This window comes from Mustelus asterias, chromosome 2 (assembly GCF_964213995.1).
Source record: "Mustelus asterias chromosome 2, sMusAst1.hap1.1, whole genome shotgun sequence".
In the NCBI taxonomy this organism is placed as follows: Eukaryota; Metazoa; Chordata; class Chondrichthyes; order Carcharhiniformes; family Triakidae; genus Mustelus; species Mustelus asterias.
In genome coordinates, this window is record NC_135802.1 from 13751443 (window position 1) to 13769768 (window position 18326).

Genomic DNA, 18326 nt, shown 5'->3' on the forward strand with positions numbered 1-18326 from the left:
GGTTCTCCTTGATGCTCTGGAACTTTGTCCCAGTTGTAATAAAAACAGCCTTCTAGCCTTCATCTCCATGACCCATCCATGCCACCTCATGCCTCTGTATGGCCCTTCTTACTCTCCATGCCAGTTCATGTTCCTCTTCCCATCCTCATGGCACCTCATAACTTCCATGCGAACTGTGCTCCACTATCTACCTTTATGGTCCCTCATCCAATCCATGCCAACTTATCTCCCCTATGCCAACATAGTGCCAATTTATGGCCAACACCCTTTACACTCTCCATGCTAACCCACCGAGTATTCCCCATGGGCAGACCTCGGGAATCATGCTGACATGAAATAAAGTTCTAAGTATCTATTATAGACTTTACTATATTTTTAAAAAACACTATGATTGATAAAAGCCTATTCAATAATTTAAAATCCCTTCAAGTATGTAATCCCGTAATTCAACATTTGTATTCATAGCCCCACATCAAAGACAGCTAATCTCGTTAAAACCACTTGGAGTTGTCAATCCAACTAAATTTACAGACCACTGTGATCGTAATAGGTTGTGGAAGCAGCAAAGCAGGGGGGGGGGGGGGGGGGGGCAAGTGTTGGCCTGGTGGAATTATTGCTAGACAATTAATCTAGAAATTCAGCTAATGTTCTGGGGACCTGGGTTCGAATCCCGCCACGGCAGATGGTGGAATTTGAATTCAATAAAAAAAATCTGGAATTAAGAATCTACTGATGACCGTAAAACCTTGTCGATTATCGTAAAAACACTAATGACCTTTAGGGAAGGAAATCTGCCGTCCTTACCCAGTCTGGTCTAGTTATGAGGGGCGGTACGGTGGCACAGTGGTTAGCACTGTTGCCTCAGCGCCAGGGACCCGGGTTCGATTCCTGGCTTGGGTCACTGTCTGTGCGGAGTCTGCATGTTCTCCCCATGTCTGCGTGGATTTCCTCTGGGTGCTCCGGTTTCCTCCCACATGCTGGTTAGGTGCATTGGCCATGCTAAATTCTCCATGGGTGTACCCAAACAGGCACCGGAATGTGGCGTCAAGGGGATTGTCACAGTGACTTCATTGCAATGTTAATGTCATCCTACTTGTGACACGAATAAATAAACTTTACATGTGACTCCAGAGCCACAGCAATGTGATTGACTCTCATCTGCCTTCTGAACAATGTTAACTAGGGATGGGCAATAAATGCTGGCCAGCCAACAACGCCCATGTCTCACGAATGAATAAAAAGAAAACTATAATAGCATTCACACTATGTGAACAACAAAAGAACAAAGAAAATTACAGCACAGGAACAGGCCCTTCGGCCCTCCAAGCCTGCACCAACCATGCTGCCCGACTTAACTAAAACTCCCTAGCCTTCCGGGGACCATATTCCTCTATTCCCATTCTATTCATGTATTTGTCAAGACGCCCTTTAAAAGTCACTATCGTAGCCGCTTCCACTACCTCCCCCGGCAACGAGTTCCAGGCACCCACTACTCTCTGTGTAAAAAATCTGCCTCGTACATCTCCTTTAAACCTTGCCCCTCGCACCTTAAACCTGTACCCCCTAATAATTGACTCTTCCACCCTGGGAAAAAGCTTCTGACTATCCACTCTGTCCATGACTCTCATAATCTGACTTCTATCAGGTCGCCCTTCAACCTCCGTCATTCCAGTGAGAACAAACCAAGTTTCTCCAACCTCTCCTCATAGCTAATGCCTTCCATACCAGGCAGCATCCTGGTAAATCTTTTCTGTCCCCTCTCCAAAGCCTCCACATCCTTCTGGTAGTGTGGCGACCAGAATTGAACACTATATTCCAAGTGCGGCCTAACTAAGGTTCTGTACAGCTGCAACATGACTTGCCAATTTTTAAACTCAATGCCCTGGCCGATGAAGGCAAGCATGCCGTATGCATTCTTGACTACCTTCTCCACCCGCGCTGCCACTTTCAGTGACCTGTGTACCTTGTCACCCAGATCCCTTTGCCTATCAATACTCTTAAGGGTTCTGCCATTTACTGTATATTTCCTATCTGTATTAGACCTTCCAAAATGCATTACCTCACATTTGTCCGGATTAAACTCCATCTGCCATCTCTCCGCCCAAGTCTCCAACCGATCTATATCCTATTGAAATTTCCATCCATTGAAATTTCAAGCACTGATTTTGCTTTTCAACTGCACACTGGATGTTTTTTTTTCATGATGTGGAGATGCCGGCGTTGGACTGGGGTCAACACAGTAAGAAGTCTCACAACACCAGGTTAAAGTCCAACAGGTTTATTTGGTAGCAAATACCATAAGCTTTCGGAGCGCTGCTCCTTCATCAGATGGAGTGGAAATGGAGTGGAAATCCATCTGACGAAGGAGCAGCGCTCCGAAAGCTTATGGTATTTGCTACCAAATAAACCTGTTGGACTTTAACCTGGTGTTGTGAGACTTCTTACTGTGTTTTGTTTTCAACATTTAAAGGGCAAGGAAGTTAAATAATTTGACAGCCTGACAATTCCACAGACTTCATACAATTTTTACACACAATCATGTCTACTAACAATCCCAGAGGGAACCTGACTTCTCCCAAAAGGGTATCTTAATTCTTTAAATAACTCCAGCTGGTTCAGATCTTTTCATATGAGTCATGTTTCAGAAACTTGGGTGACCAAAATTGCTTCTGTTTAAAGGTAGTTGCACTTTTAAATGCGCAGCTGCCTCTCTGATCTGGGGATATGTGACCCTGTTAATCCCTCCCACCACCAGCAAAAATGGGGGTGTGCTGGGTTTGACAGACTTCTGGATTTTGGGCTCTGGTGCTATTTTGGCGAAGGCATGGAACCCTTCTGGCTTTGCAAAAACGGAGGCATTTGTCAGAATTACCATTCTCATCAGTCTGACACATGGCTCCTCCTGCAACAGCTCTTCCTCCCTCTTTTAGATCCTCATGTTGGCAGTATATTTCTAATATTCCCTGCTCTTATTATAACTAGATCATTGAATTGTGGAGGAAGATTACCAAAAGATTATCGTTGGAAACCTCCAACCTTGTCCACGTCTGGTGCTGCTGCAGTAAATGCAGTTTTAGCTGAGTGCCAAATTCTCCATTCTTGGCAATTGGATGGGAATGAAGGAGATTGGAGAATCCTGCCCTTTATGTTTTAGAATATTTTTAACCATTTGTCTGCAGGAAGGCTTTAGGGGAAAAGGTTACTTGTAAATATTGAAGTTTTAAATCAAAATAGTTGAAATACTAATGTTAGTTATTCATTAAATGTTTCCAAAAAATACAATGAAATTTGTAAATTAGGAACACAAGGGACATTACATCAAGTATCCTTTATTTGCAGGTATCATTTTTTAAATGGTTATTGTATGTACAGTAAATTAGATGACGGTAAATATTTCAGGATTGGTGGCATCTCCTGCAACTTTTACCCTCACCTGGGATTGTGCCTAATTCTGGGCCCTGCTGGCTGGGTGTGATCTCAGTTCATTTTTTGTTTTTTATGTTTTTCATTGCCATCCCAGATTATTTTTCCTCGTCTTTAAATATGTGTTCAGTAAAAAAACTGCTGGGGGAACTCTGCAGAAGGGGGCATGATTGAGAAGGGAACTCTGTGGGGGTTGGGGGGAAGAAGGTGGGGGGCTACCTGAAGGTCAGCAGCAGTGCAACTGTTAATGAGAGTGCTCTCAGTTGAAAAATAGTAACAGCATTGTGGGAGAGCTTGAGGGGAGTTTGGAGAGAGGTTGGAGGGAGGGTTTGTGGGGGTTGAGGAAGGTTGGGTGGAGAGGGTTGCATGAGTGTTGGGGTGAAGTTGAAGGGGATGTGAATGGGGAGGATAGAGTTGGGGTGCTGGGGGGCTTGTAGAGGGGTGGAGAGCTGTTGTTGGTAAGGTTGGAGAGAGTTTTAAGGGTTAGGTGGGTCACTTTAAGTACCACAGAATTAAATATTTCTAAAAAAAATCTATTTTGAATTTAAATCAGCATATAAATAGCAATGTAAATTTTCATTATACCCTAAAGTAGTTACAATTATAATGACGTGCAGTGTTGATGTACCAGAGGCTTGAGAATCCTATGTGTCATCAAAATAAATGTAAGAAACTAAAAACCAGAAGTGATGCAAAATGGGGTTTTTACTCACAATCACCCTTTTTTTACTCTTGTAAAGTTTCAGGAAAAAAATCTGTCGATCATTAAGAGATTGCTTCAAGTGAGGTTTTACAAATCTTTGTTTGATCCTGCGCACAATCTAGCCAAAGGTAATCACACTGTGGGGACTAAAATTTCTCTGGGAATGAGGTTTCCTGATCATCCGTTGTACCTTTGGCAAAGAAACAGCCTAATGGGTTTTTACCATAAAGGGGCTTTATCCCAGTGCTTCGAGACATGATTTCTCTTGGAACTTCACTGTCACACTTTTTTTGCTGTTGGAGTTTCTTATTTATTAAGTAAGTTTTTCCACTTAATTTGTCTGTTTCTCACACCTCGAACAATTAGATCTTTTTTAATACTATTTGCACAAGCATTGAGTACAAATGTAATGAAACATTATAGGGAATCTGTGGATAGGCTGTAAATTCACAGTGCACAATGCAATTGTATAACAGTGGTTTGGGGTCAGAGATGTCAGAATGGAAAGGTTGCAACAGCTACAGAATTAAATTGTTTTGTAAATGTTGTGATGTCTTTGTAGCCACTTTCCTAACAGTTGATTGCGCTATGATTAAATATCCTTAGAAAGTCAGCACCGGGCCTCCAATTTCAATTGCTGCAGTCATTCTGCCTACTGGATGCAGCTGAAATGAAACAAAAACAAAACCTATATTTATACAGCACCTTTCACGATGTTCAAAATCGCTTGACAATTAAATATTGCTGAGTTTAAGTCACTGGTATGTATGCAATGTTATCAAATAGTGGAGCTGGCTCAAGGGGCAGAATGGCTTACTCCTGCTCCTAATATGTATGTTTGTTTGTCATTTTGGATGAGATGAACTGGGCTAGGTGGTATTTCTCATCCATAATTATCTTGCAAATGGAGAGTGGAATCATGGCTGGAGTTCTTGTTTAATTTGTTGCCAATGTAAGTTCACTGAGTAGGCTTTGTGTGGCGAGATTCATAAGAAGAATGCATAATGGGCTCGTAGTGAACCAGTAACCGGTGTTACATTGCATATGATACTCAAGAGTCTTTCCCATTTACTTCAGTCTTATCTTTTTGTTTGCTTACCTATTATCCCACTCTATCTTGGTGCTTTTAATGAGTTATTGAAATTTGTTAAAAAAAAGCTGTATTGCATTGTAGATGTTGAAAATATATTGTAGTGAGAAGAAGGAGCAATCAGCAGCGTCTTCAGGCTTGTGATCAAGGAAACACAGATTCAGTTGTGAACCGTTCAGTCTTTTGTCCTCTGGCCTCTTAAAGGTTGTGTCACACAGACACCTGAGGGCCTCAAAACGTCTTACCGACAGTGAAGACCTAAGTTGTTCAATCATTCCACTGTACATTGAATCTTTCTTCCAATACGAATTTACTGTCATTGAGGTGCAGAATATGTTAATGATGTCTGAGGCAATCACCAAAATCATTGTTATTATCTGCTCAGTGTTATAAATAGCTAATGGGATATTTTCCTGTCAGATTAACAACATTGCACAATGCTGTTAAAGTAAGATTTGTACTCTCTGGTTTGTTTAATAGTTGCAGTGGGATCACCTACAGGGTGCACATAAACTTAGTACTGCGTTATATTGTTTCTGCTTTCAATATTAATGACCCATGCTGCATTTAATCTGGACAAATGTGAGGTAATGCATTTTGGAAGATCTAATACAGATAGAAAATATACAGTAAATGGCAAAGAGTATTGATAGGCAAAGCGATCTGAGTGTACAGTACACAGGTCACAAGTGGCGACGTAGGTGGAGAAAGTAGTCAAGAAGGCATACGGCATGCTTGCCTTCATCGGCCAGGGCATTGAGTTAAAAATTGGCAAGTCGTTGCAGCTTTATAGAACCTTAGTTAGGTTGCACTTGGAATATAGTGTTCAATTCTGGTCGCTACATCACCAGAAGGATGTGGAGGCTTTGGAAAGGGTACAGAAAAGATTTACCAGGATGTTGCCTGGTATGGAGGGCATTAGCGATGAGGAGAGGTTGGACAAACTTGGTTTGTTCTCACTGGAACGACGGAGGTTGAGGGGCGACCTGATAGAAGTCCACAAAGTTATGACCGGCATGGACAGAGTGGATAGTCAGAAGCATTTTCCCAGGGTGGAAGAGTCAATTACTAGAGGGCACAGGTTTAAGGTGCGAGGGGCAAGGTTTAAAGGAGATGTACGAGGCAGATTTTTTACACAGAGAGTAGTGGGTGCCTGGAACTCGCTGCCGGGGGAGGTAGTGGAAGCGGATACGATAGTGGCTTTTAAGGGGCGTCTTGACAAATACATGAATAGGATGAGAATGGAGGGATATGGTCCCCGGAAGGGAGGGTTTTTTTTAGTTAAGTCGGGCAGCATGACCGGTGCAGGCTTGGAGGGCCGAAGGGCCTGTTCCTGTTCCTTTATATATCAGACCATATTTGTAACCAGATGCCAACAATGAGCATTATCATTTTACCAGGACTTTTTTGTGGTTGTTTTGTGAATTGATTCACAAATCTTGAAAGGGGAAAATATATCATGCATTATCAAGGAGAAGGGTTAAAGCTTGGGGGGTGGTGGTGGATGGAAGCAGAAATAGATAAGGGATCTAAAAACAGGAGAAGTGCGAGAGCTGCTAATTTCTCTCCCTGGCCCTGGCCGCAAGCGCAAATATTGTGATAATCTGATGTAGTGGCAATAATAGAAATGTGGCTTAAAATGATTTGGACTGAGTGCTTAAAATTCAGGGATACAAGATATGAAAAGGCAAAAAGGAAGTGACTGACAGAACTGATTAGGGAAGATTCCCATCCCTGTCTGGCCAGGTTCACTTTGTAGTTGGGCTCCCCGTACCTTGTAAAAGAGCTTCTCCTTTTTTTTTCTTCTGTCAATCCTAAACACACTGCCACCTCTGCTGATAATTGAATATTAAGTTCCCGAGCTGATGTAGTGGGATTCAAACTCATGCCTCTGGAACATGCCCAGGCTTTTGACTTACTCATCCAGTGACATTACCTCTATATCTTCCTCAAAAATGGCACCTCAATACTATAGTGTCAACCTGGATTATTGTTCTGTAAATCCTGGAGTTGGAACCATCTGTCTCAGAGGCAAGGGAGAAGTTTAAGTTTATTTATTTAATGTCACAAGTAGGCTTACATTAAAATTGCAATGAAGTTACTGTGGTTGAAACTGGTAAACAGAAATTAATGCAAAGGTTATACTTTCCATTTTACTTCTTGGAATTGGAGGCCAAAATGGAACTTTATGGAGAAATACCTATCATTGCAGTATTTAGCCTCGTTAAGTTCATCTCTTAAAAAATGTAACATGTTCACTAAGAATGGAAGTCTTTCTAGCTAATGTTTGATTTGTGTGACAGGTTTTGACTTTGCTTGGCAAAATGGAACGTCTCCGAAGTTCTCCTGTTCATGCTAATATATCTTCAACCCTCAATTGCCATTTGGAAGCCATTCATGTCACTCAAGCACGTCGTAAAGATGAGATAATTAATGCTGCAAATCGTCAGCGACAAGGAGCACCTCGCTACAATGATGACAAGGGTAAGCAGTTCACAGTATATTAGCTTCAGGTGTAGGTGATTGGAATTTAAGCAAAAGAGAATCGAGTGTGCTCTTGTTACAATATCACCCTTTCTTTTTTGTATGGGAAATTGAACAAATAGAACATTACAGTCATTCTGTCTGACAAGTGGCAAGTCATAGTCAGAATCTAACCCTTTCAGAAATGTTAGTCCCAATATTCTTCCCTTCACAACTTTGGGCGTACCCGAAGCCAAGTTTTTATTTTTGGTTAGCTTATAAAGCAGTATAAAATAAATAGAATATTGAGTTGACAACTTTCAATTCTAATAAAAATGCAATATAAAATGTAATTATTGTTTCACATACACAGATGAAAAGCTTTTGAGAAGCTTATAAACGTTGGACCACAAAGCTTCTACATGTGGCAGTGCGCTAAATATGTGTTGATAATTGACTGATTTCTAAGGAAATGTTTTGCTCTCTGTCATTTGGCTATATGTTCTTGTCCTGAGCTGACTTTGAGTCATCTCGTTATCTGTAATAAATAATATCTTCGTTGCCTGTTTGCTTTTGCAGATGTTTTGGCCCTGGCAGCTGCCATAAAGGATTTAACTATGTCAACACGCAAGGCACGCACTGCTCTCTGGTGCGCATTGCAGATGGCCTTGCCAAAATGTTCCCTTGGGACACTAGTCAAGCAAGTTGAAATCGAAAAAGCACTAAAAGAGCTGGGTCAAGGGGGTGCTATCAAAAATGAGGACAAAAGATTCAGTGAAGAGAAAATGCTGGAGAAGCCTGAATCTGACCATGCTAGATATGCAGCAATAAAGATAGAAAATGATTGTAAGAGAGAAGTATGTTGAAGAAGTAACAGCTTTAAATGCAGCTGCTGTTCTATTTTGTGAGTTCTGCTGTGGAATATGTCAAACTGTGGATGAAGTGTTTAAAGCAGTGTTGAAGAATCTGCATTGTGTGAACTAGGATTAATGATGAGCCACACAAGTTTAAAAAATAGCTTCCCTAAATTTGTAATTAACCTGGTAATCTGAATGGTAAGGGCAAGTTGTATATCTGAGAAGAGAGAGGAGAAGGGATGTGGAAAGATATCGCTTGGTTATCAATTTCTAAGAAAATTTGAAAAGTGAAATTTGATCTCAGTACAGTGTGAAAATATCATTTTTGATAACTTCTGTGAAATCCTGGTGCTACACCAGTTTGTGTTGTAATGAGCCAATTCAGTTGCATCAGAAAATTGGCAATTTCTATTTGAAACTGGTTTTGGTGTATGTTAATATCACCAGATAGTAAACATATTGTTCAGGAAATTGCACCAAATCTTGTCTGGATTAGAGGAGAAACCAAATAATTGCTGTTTTTTTTCCTTACAACTTGAGACAAGAATTTGAATTTAAAGAATGAGGTGAGAAATATTGAACATTTGTGACAATACGAAGGGAATACGGTACTGTTTGCCGTTTTATGTAGCATCCATTTTGGCCTGATTTTGACATATTTGAGACCTGTAAAGAATTCTAGTAATTTACCTTTTTTATTTTGTAAACAGCAGTATAATTTCTACTATGAGTTGAATTTATTCAAAATCTCAATCAATGAAGCATGTTCTGTAGACTATTTTTAAATTAGTACTTTGGATTATAAAAACTTACTGAAAGCTGAAAACATGTTCCATTTTGATGAGATTTAATAATTGTCATTAGACCTATCCAACTAAAAGCTTAACACATAATCAGACCAACTGTAACATTGAACTTTGTAAGCAAAAGTAATGGTGATAAAACCCACTGGAAATTGACTGATTTTTATATTCAATGGATTATTTATTTTCACATTCCATCTGAAATTCTGTGCATTGTTACAGAATTTGTTGCAATCTTGCCTTTCTTTTAATTAGTTATGTAACCTGGTCAAATCCTAAATTTAGTTTAAGCACTGGAACGTCTAAGCAGTACTGTTCACTTTCCATAGTATAGAAGGTTTAAGGGAGTTTAGAAAACCCAAATTGGAATCCTTTCCTATAAGAAAAAAAACTTTAGAAAATCAATTGCTTTTGATTACTTATAACTCAAATGTTACAGTTAACTCTACTTTGTAGTCACATGAATAAAGCAGATCATAGTGGCAAAGGAAATCCTCAAACCAAAAACAGAGCTGTTTGGAAAAAGAATATTTACCTAACTAATCAGCTGACAAAAGTTTCATAACTCAGAGGTTATGGAATTAGGGTTACAGGGTATATGATTTAACTATTTTGTTTTAGACTATTTTCTAAAGAAATACAGTTATGTGCCTGTGCACCCAAGAATAATTTAGTTAATTATGTTAAGCACTTAAAAGCAGTCATCCGATTTTTAAATTGGTGAATTATCTAGTCATAGAATTGTACATGCATCCATAAATGTGCTTAACTGCTCAAACAATTAAATGTGCATCACTAACTTTTAATTTCTTTTGAGCTCACTTTTCTTGCATTTGGACTCCAAAGAAAGTGGTGAGGTTATTAAAAAACAAAATTTTATTGTAACATGTTTGATTACGGTTAACAACCCATGAAAGAAACCATATTTACAGCTATCTAAAACTAAAATTCTGCTAGTACCCACATATTCTCAAAAAAATAACATTTTTCATTTTTAAACTTTCTTTGTTATTTTGTATAATTACACTTCTTAAGGTAATAATTCATAATAAGCACTGGCTCAGCCACAGGTTGTGTGGCAGATGAGGTGTATAAAGCAGGGGGAGGATGTATTTCAGCTCCAGTTAAAAATGCTGAATGATTTGCATCATATTTTGTTTTCTGCTATTTTGGAGAAGGAGGGGAAAAAATTTGTTAGAAACATAGAAAATAGGAGCAGGAGTAGACTATTTAGCCCCATTTAGTCTGCTCTGCCATTCAATATGATCACAGCTGATCCTCTATCTCAACACCATACTCTAGCACTCTCCCCATACCCTTTGACACCTTTAGAGTCTAGAAATCTCTCTATTTCCTTCTTAAATATATTGAGTGACTTGGCTTCTACAGCTTTCTGTGGTAGAGAATTCCAGAGTTTCACTATCCTTTGAGTGAAGAGATTTCTCCTCACTCCAGTCTTAAGTGGTCTACCTGTATCCTGAGACTGTGACCCCTTGTTCTAGACACCAGTTCCCCCGCCATCCAGAGGAAACATCATCCTTGCATCCAGTTTGTTCTGCCATGTCAGAATTTTAAGTGTTTCAATGAGATCCCCCTCATTCTTCTAAACTGCAATGAATGCAGGCCCAGTTGACCCAATCTCTCCTCATACAACAATCCTGTCGTCCCAGGAATCAGTTTGGTGAACACTGACTGCACTCCTTCTTTGGCAAGTATATCCTATCTTAGGTAAAGAGACCGAAACTGCACACAGTTTTCCAGGTGTGGTCTTACCAAGGTCCTGTACAGCTACAGTAAGATAACTGTGCTCCTATACTTAAGTCCTTTTGCAACAAAGGCTTGCCTTCCTAACTGCTTGCTGCACTTGCATGCTCACTTTCAGTGACTGGTGTACAAGGACTCCCTTTGCACATTAACGTTTCCCAATCTATCATCATTTAGCTTTTCTAATTTCACAAGTAGGATTCAGAAGAAATAATTTAATAAATTTACAGTCTTTCAGCTCATGAATGTATTTCCTTCTAAGGAAAGTAATTGCCTGTGAACCACAAGTAAAATTAATGGTGACAATCTCTCCCTTATTGATCATATATTTCACTCTGGTATGGTTCACATGCATTTCTGCTGCCTTCTGCGGTATGGTTGACCAGGAAACTCTCCCATTCTTTTCATCAGGATTTGCAAGTTGATAATCTACCAGTTTGATCATATTGTTAATGCACCTTCCATCGAATCCTGAAATAGGCTATGAACCCAGAGCTTTTGGCCTAGAGATAGGAATGGCATCACTGCGCACAAGACATCACTGTCTATTGGAGTACTGTCTTACTAAGAAAAGGACTCCATGGATATGTAAAATTTAAATATGCATTATGTTAAACCACAGTATTTTTGATCGAGAGAGTGGGGAAAACAAGAATTTTGATAACTAACGCTTTCTTTTGTCGTCTTTATCCTTTCCCCTCCCTATACCCCACACTGTCGTGAAGGAACGTCGAATTAAATCCCTAGCAGTAATACCCATTTCCTTTCATCGTCAGCGAGAAAGCCTTTTCCAATGTTTTAAGGATTTTACTGGAGAATTCCTTAACAATTACTGTTAAAAGTGGCATTTTTGCTACTCTTCTAATATTATCTAGTGTAAATCTGCAGAAATGGTCACTTCAAACTTTACTGAAAAATTGATCTTAAAAATTTAAATCAAAAATGCATAAATTGTTAATATTACTTTTTGTTAAAACAAAGGGTTGGCCATGCATGTTGGGAAAAGATTTTCTGTTTGCTCTTAGCAAAATTGCAGGTGTATTCTTTATAAATTTGTTTGCTGTTACAAATAGTATCCACATGAAATCTTTCTTACCCCCTTCACTAATTGCTTTAAAAAAATATACTTTTGGTAATTATCTTGTGTATAAGCTTTGTCGATAAGGTTGGGGAAAAAATGCAAGTTAAAGCAACCCACCTAAAAAGTGCAAGACAGCTGTTGAATAGAACTTTAAACCATATTTGTATCATAATGCAAATTAAGCCAATATTAAATGAGATGTTGGTCAAAAGAGGCATATTAACTGCCCTGGTTTGAAACATATGCTCCTAATCTTAAATAGCTGTGCTTTTCCTGCTGAATTAATGCAGATGCACTCAAAAATAATTATACTTTTTATACTTGGGTTGCTGATGCTGTTGAATTAGGATCTGGTGACAACTTTAATTTATCTATTTTGAGGTCGAGGAACAGATGCAAATCTAGAAACAAAAGTTTTACTTGCTCATTTGAAAAGCATTATCTACCAGAACCCTATTGAATGCTTAGTTGAACTGAGGGATTTACTAAATTATAAACTGCTCTGCTGAGGCGTAATCCAATGTGTTTAGCCTGATGTTTCCCATAGTGCAATCTTTGTAATGTAGCCACCATCACTGCATTTCGGAACTAAAAGACTGAATGAATGGGTACGAGTGCTACATAACTTGAGTAATCTCATTTTAAGTCTGTAAGTTGTATAAAAAGTTTTAAGAAAGAAAAAGAACTGTTACTCAGGATTAGTTCTTAGATTTACTAACCCTCTGCGGTGAGGAAATAAATGTAGTACTTATATTTGATCTAGCATGCACTTAATGAAAACAAAATTGATTCTTCAGTAATATCAGTTTACGGGATTATAATTTTTAAAGCATTCCATATATTTATTTTAATATTGATTCAATCTTAATTTAAATTCAGATTTAGTATCTAATGTACTGTATTAATGGGATCATTCTTGCCAAACCTTCCTAATAATCAGATTAACTGTTTACTCAGGAAATATATATTTAATATTTAGTTTTTTGGGTTATATGTGCAAAGTATTTTTCACAAATCTAACTATGTACAGTACTAGGTTACCAAAGCTATTTTTGTTTAACTGATTTATTTCTAGAATTCTGGAACCATTTTGTGACTGTAGACATTCTATTACCTAGAGCTAGTCATATGCTAGTTTTCATACTTCGGCTTAGACAATCAGAAGTCTTGCATCTTAAAGCTTTGTGAATGTAGAGAAGGGTTAAGATATTTATAGGACTATTAATATAGGTCAAAAATTGTTTTTTCCTCCACATTACACTACTTGTTTGTCAATTTAATGCTTTTAATAAAAATTACCATATGATCTTATTTTTGAAAAATGGTATTATAAACCAGGTAGTATTCATAGTTTGTATTTGGAAAGATTGGCTCAGGGAGGAATCTCTTTGAGACTATTCTAACCATGAGATTAGATTTAAAGGCAACGTAGTAGCACCCACTGAAATTACATGTTCTGCATACACATAAAATTATTAAAAAAGGCAGCACTGAGAGTCTTTGGATTTAATCATATTAAGATCTACATTTAAAAACGACCACAAATCATCTGAAATATGCAAGAAACAATAGTCTGAATAGCTTCCCAAATGTGACAGTATTTACGTATTTTTAAAGATTTTTGTATGGAATGCATTTTGTTCCTAACGTTTAAACTTAATTTCCTCGGCAGCCAGCATATATAAATTAGTAAATGTGTATAGTTTAATTAAACCAACAAATTGTATTTTTCAAAACGGTATTGCATTTCATGCATGTTTATCTAAAAAAGTAAAGCAATTTTTTTTTACTGATCTTTGTTTCACAACATAATGCAGCCCAGTTTAGATATGCTCATACAGGAAAATCTTAACAGTTCAGAAAGACATACATTAATTGTTTGTGGACAATTTTATATTCACACATTAATTAATGAATAATAAATGTATGAACTGGAGTTTGCTTACAAAATAATAGTGATTGCTTTCTAAAAGTAAAGGTTTAGGGATGACAGGATCCCTAAAATGATAAATGTTTATTCTTTTATGTATTGCCCAAAAATGTGTAACACTGCATAGTAAAAAGTTGGTGAGTGTTGGTATTTGGATTAAGGAAAACTGGTTAACAAATCAGTGCTGAGTTAATGCTTTCTAATGGAAAATTGAGGAAAGAGTGAAATACTCTGTAGTGGCTTCCTTTTTGCAAAATTTACTTAATCCAAATAATTTGTTCATTTATATCATATGAGAAGAACTTTATCTTCTAATTAAGTGGTGACACATAATCGATTTGAGCATTTAGACTTTGGTTAAGCTCGCATGACTTCATATTGTAGTCAACCATAATCTAACTGCTTTCATTGGTTCTGTTGAAAAGAGCTACAATTGTAATTTGTGTAGGACCAATGACTGCCAGATTTCTAAAGGCAGGCTTGTACTTATAAAGCATCTTTCATGATCCCATTTGCTTTATAGTCCATGAAGTACTTTTGAAATTCTATGATTTCTATGATAATATTGTAGGAAATGTGGGAGCCAATTTGTACACAGCAAGCTCCTACAAAGAGCAATCTGACAATGATCAGATAGTGTTGATTGAGGGATAAACATTAGCCTCAACACCAAACTTAACTCCCTTGTTATTCAAATAGTAGTTGGTTCTTTCATTCCCACGTAGACAGGACCTTGGTTAAAGTCTCACCCGAATGACAACACCTCCAGCAGGGCAGTATTCCTTCAGTACCACACTGGAGTATAAGCCTAGCTTTTCCTGCTGAAGTCTCTGGACTACGTACAACCTTCTGATTCAGAGACAAGAATGCTATGAACTGAGTCACAGCTTCAAATACATTTTACCATTAAGAAGCTGTTTTAAAATTGCTGTTATATGCTAATAAAACAGCTGGCAATATATTAGTATGGCATGAGGTGAGATTGCATATTTAAGAGCTGTTTAAATTGCTTTCCTATGTACTAAAATGCATAGTCTGCCTGATAAAATTAAGTTTTTTAACTGTCGGTCCTCCCACTCATCTAATGATAAACAAAATCCAAATTCTGCAAACTCCAGCTTTCAATCTGTTGGATTAAAAAACTCTTAAAGCATACTGGACCAATAATATGAAAAAAATCCATCTTGCACAATTCTTTTCCTTAATTACATTTATGGTATCCAGTCATAGCAATTTCTAATTTAACAGTGCAACACAAAACTCTTAAAATTATGTGTAGGTTGAAATATCTTAAAGATAAATATTCTATTTTGTTCTCTGGTTAGCCCATTTATTTTAATTGACAGAAAATTGTGGGCTTTCAAGCACAGAAGTGGAAACTTTATAAGCTAATCTTCAGTTAAAGTTTGTGGTCACATATATCAGACTCTAAAGGCTACACACATTCAAACTGTAGTTATATTTATCACTTTATTCACAATTAAAAATCCATACTGTCGAACACTTTTTCCATTCTGAATTACCCAATTTATTCTTTATTAATGCATTAATTTAACTGATAACTGTCACCAATTTGGGATTATTTGGGAATAGAAGCAGTTTTCTATAAGAAAGTTGAATTTAGAAATCAAGAATTGAACTTGCTGAAACATTCCTCAATATATTAATCTCTGAAAAGAATGAATACATTTCACCTTTCTGGTTAGTGTGGTCCATACAGTAACTTTACAACATTCTGAATTTATAAAGGAATACGGTTTACAGTCAAAATCCACAGAAATCAGTGCTGCCTTTTATAATCTAGATTGCAACATGCCTTTGTATAATAGGTTTACAGTTCTCATTTTTGGTATAAATTTTATGGAAATAGTTTGCTACAGATTTTAATAAGCATTAAAACCGTACACATTTAAATGTACGGCAGTGTGATGAAGGGAATAAAAGATGATTTGCTTGTGCATTTTTGAAAATCTTAGATTTTGTTTACACAAATTTATTTTTGTAGCCATACTGGATTGTGCTCTAGTAATGAATGTATTGGGCATTGTAGATTACTTTTTTGGGTTATATATGTTAATTTGTATTCATGGTGTGTGTAATCTTTCTAAATCATTTTGATGTGTATTTTAAATATGGTAATGTGCCTTTTACTTATAATATTTTATTTTAAATGGTAAAAAGCTGTATGTATGTTGGATTCAGCAGCTTTATAATTCCACTTGTTATTACTGGTAGTTAAAATATTGTTAATTTCTGCTAGCTGTTCACGGAAGGTCAGTTATATAATGTCTGACAATGTATAGCTAACAATGTAGCATGCTAATTTTCTTAAATGTATTTGTATTAGTCTGGTTCAGTAAAAGGCATGAGGCACTTGCTTAATTGTAAAATCAATCAACCTTCACTGGTATTTAATGGCATGGAATGTAATTTATGCAATAATCTACAAACTGTATTCTCATCAAATGAAGAGTATGCTATCCATAATGTCAGTATGTTCTATCTTAGATCAGTGTGAAATTTGCGAACAATAGTTTTTAGGTGCTAGAATGTCATGAAGCGCTTATATACTTTCCCCTTTCTTACTGAATTTGTTCATCTAACAAAAGGGGTTTGCCCTTGACACTTCTGCCCCAGTTTGAAAATTAAAGCATTTGCGGTACTTCAGTAATTCCAAGCTTTTAAATGTAATATGTTTAATCATGTCTTTTGCCTTGATCATCAATATTAGTTTTAATACAATATACAGGAAATTTAGTTTGCCTGAGGAAAGATGTTGATATGTTTGCCCCACAAATAAGAATACTTAATTTATACACAGGGGAAATGTAATGATCATAATTTGTTAGATTTGCATCGACAAAGAGGGACCATTTTCAAAAGCCAAATAATTTGAGCTTTGAATAGTTAATCTTTTTACTGCACTTTCCTTGGTCAATGTGGTCGTTAACCATTGCAACTAATTGTTTTTTTTAAATTACATTTTTATTTAACTGTTTTAGCCAGAGACAAACTGGAACTGAGCATGTTTCTAAATCACTGAATTTCTAGAATACTTGTATGATTCGCCTATAATAGGAATTTCCATTATTTCCTTAAGGTAGAAGAGTTCAGAGACTTAAGACCAATGTGCATTTGCAGACTTCTCCTGTGACAGTGAGGTGCTAGAAAAGATGTCATGATATTATTGACTTTTAGGGGATAAAAATGTTCACTAAAAGATACTAAAAGTTCACCATATACTGGATATAACAGGAAGAAAATAACCTATATTGCTGCTCTATAAATATTGTGACAAAGGTTTAATATTTTAGTTCCAGTTGATAGAATCATGTGGTTGGGTTGCTCTGCCCTGGAGATGTTCCACAGATGTACAAGATGTGGTTTAATTTGTAAGTTCAGTCATTACTTATCTCAAAAAAAGAACAAGGACTGAAAATCTTGATCACAGACTTTCAGAGGAGAAGTCAGCAGTACATACATATTGTGTAGACTAATCATAAAGTTCTGTTAATGAATGCCATTTAATTATAAATGTACTGTCTTTGTGAATCACTTAAAACAATGTTCTTTTGTTACAAATGTTACTGAATTCAGTCTCGCTAACAAACAAATTATTGTTTATTGCAGTCAGCCGTGGCTTTCAAGTGCTGAATTATTTTAAAAGTTACCGTTTATATTTAACTGGGGCGTGTAGCAGCTTTGGAGCTCTGTTAAAAAACAAAAGTTTGAAAATTAGCACATTACTGCAAAGAAATAAAAGTTTAAATTAGTTTGATGTTAACCTTTTTGATTGTTTTTAATCTTGAGTATGAAACTTATCCTGTAAACAGACAGCAGAAGCTTTTAACAAAGCATTACATTTTTGAAAATCAGACATTTTTACCTCATAAGAACATAAGAAATAGGAGCAGGAGTAGGCCATCTGGCCCTTCGAGCCTGCCCCGCCATTCAACAAGATCATGGTTGATCTGAAGCGAATCAGTTCCACTTACCCGCCTGCTCCCCATATCCCCTAATTCCCTTATCGATCAGAAAACTATCTCAGACCACTTCATTCTTATAGAATCCCTACAGTGCTGAAGGAGGCCATTCAGCTCATCGAGTCTGCACTGACTCCCTGAAAGAGCATCTTACCCAGCCCCCTTTCCATCCTTGTAACCCCATGCATTTGCCCTGGCCAATCCACCTAACTTGCACATCTTTGGACTG

At 37.2% G+C, this 18326-nt stretch overlaps 1 protein-coding gene across 3 annotated transcripts in view; it reads left to right on the top strand.

Moving 5' to 3' along the window:
* LOC144505339 (meiosis-specific coiled-coil domain-containing protein MEIOC-like) overlaps positions 1-17890 on the top strand; it is a 94084-nt gene extending 76194 nt beyond the window's left edge. For all 3 annotated transcript variants that reach the window (XM_078231462.1, XM_078231477.1, XM_078231470.1), the window contains 2 exons: positions 7520-7700; positions 8259-17890. In XM_078231462.1, the coding sequence (XP_078087588.1) occupies positions 7520-7700; positions 8259-8545 (468 nt within the window). In that variant the 3' untranslated portion in view covers positions 8546-17890. The remainder of the gene's footprint in view (positions 1-7519; positions 7701-8258) is intronic.
* Positions 17891-18326: the final 436 nt, after the last annotated feature.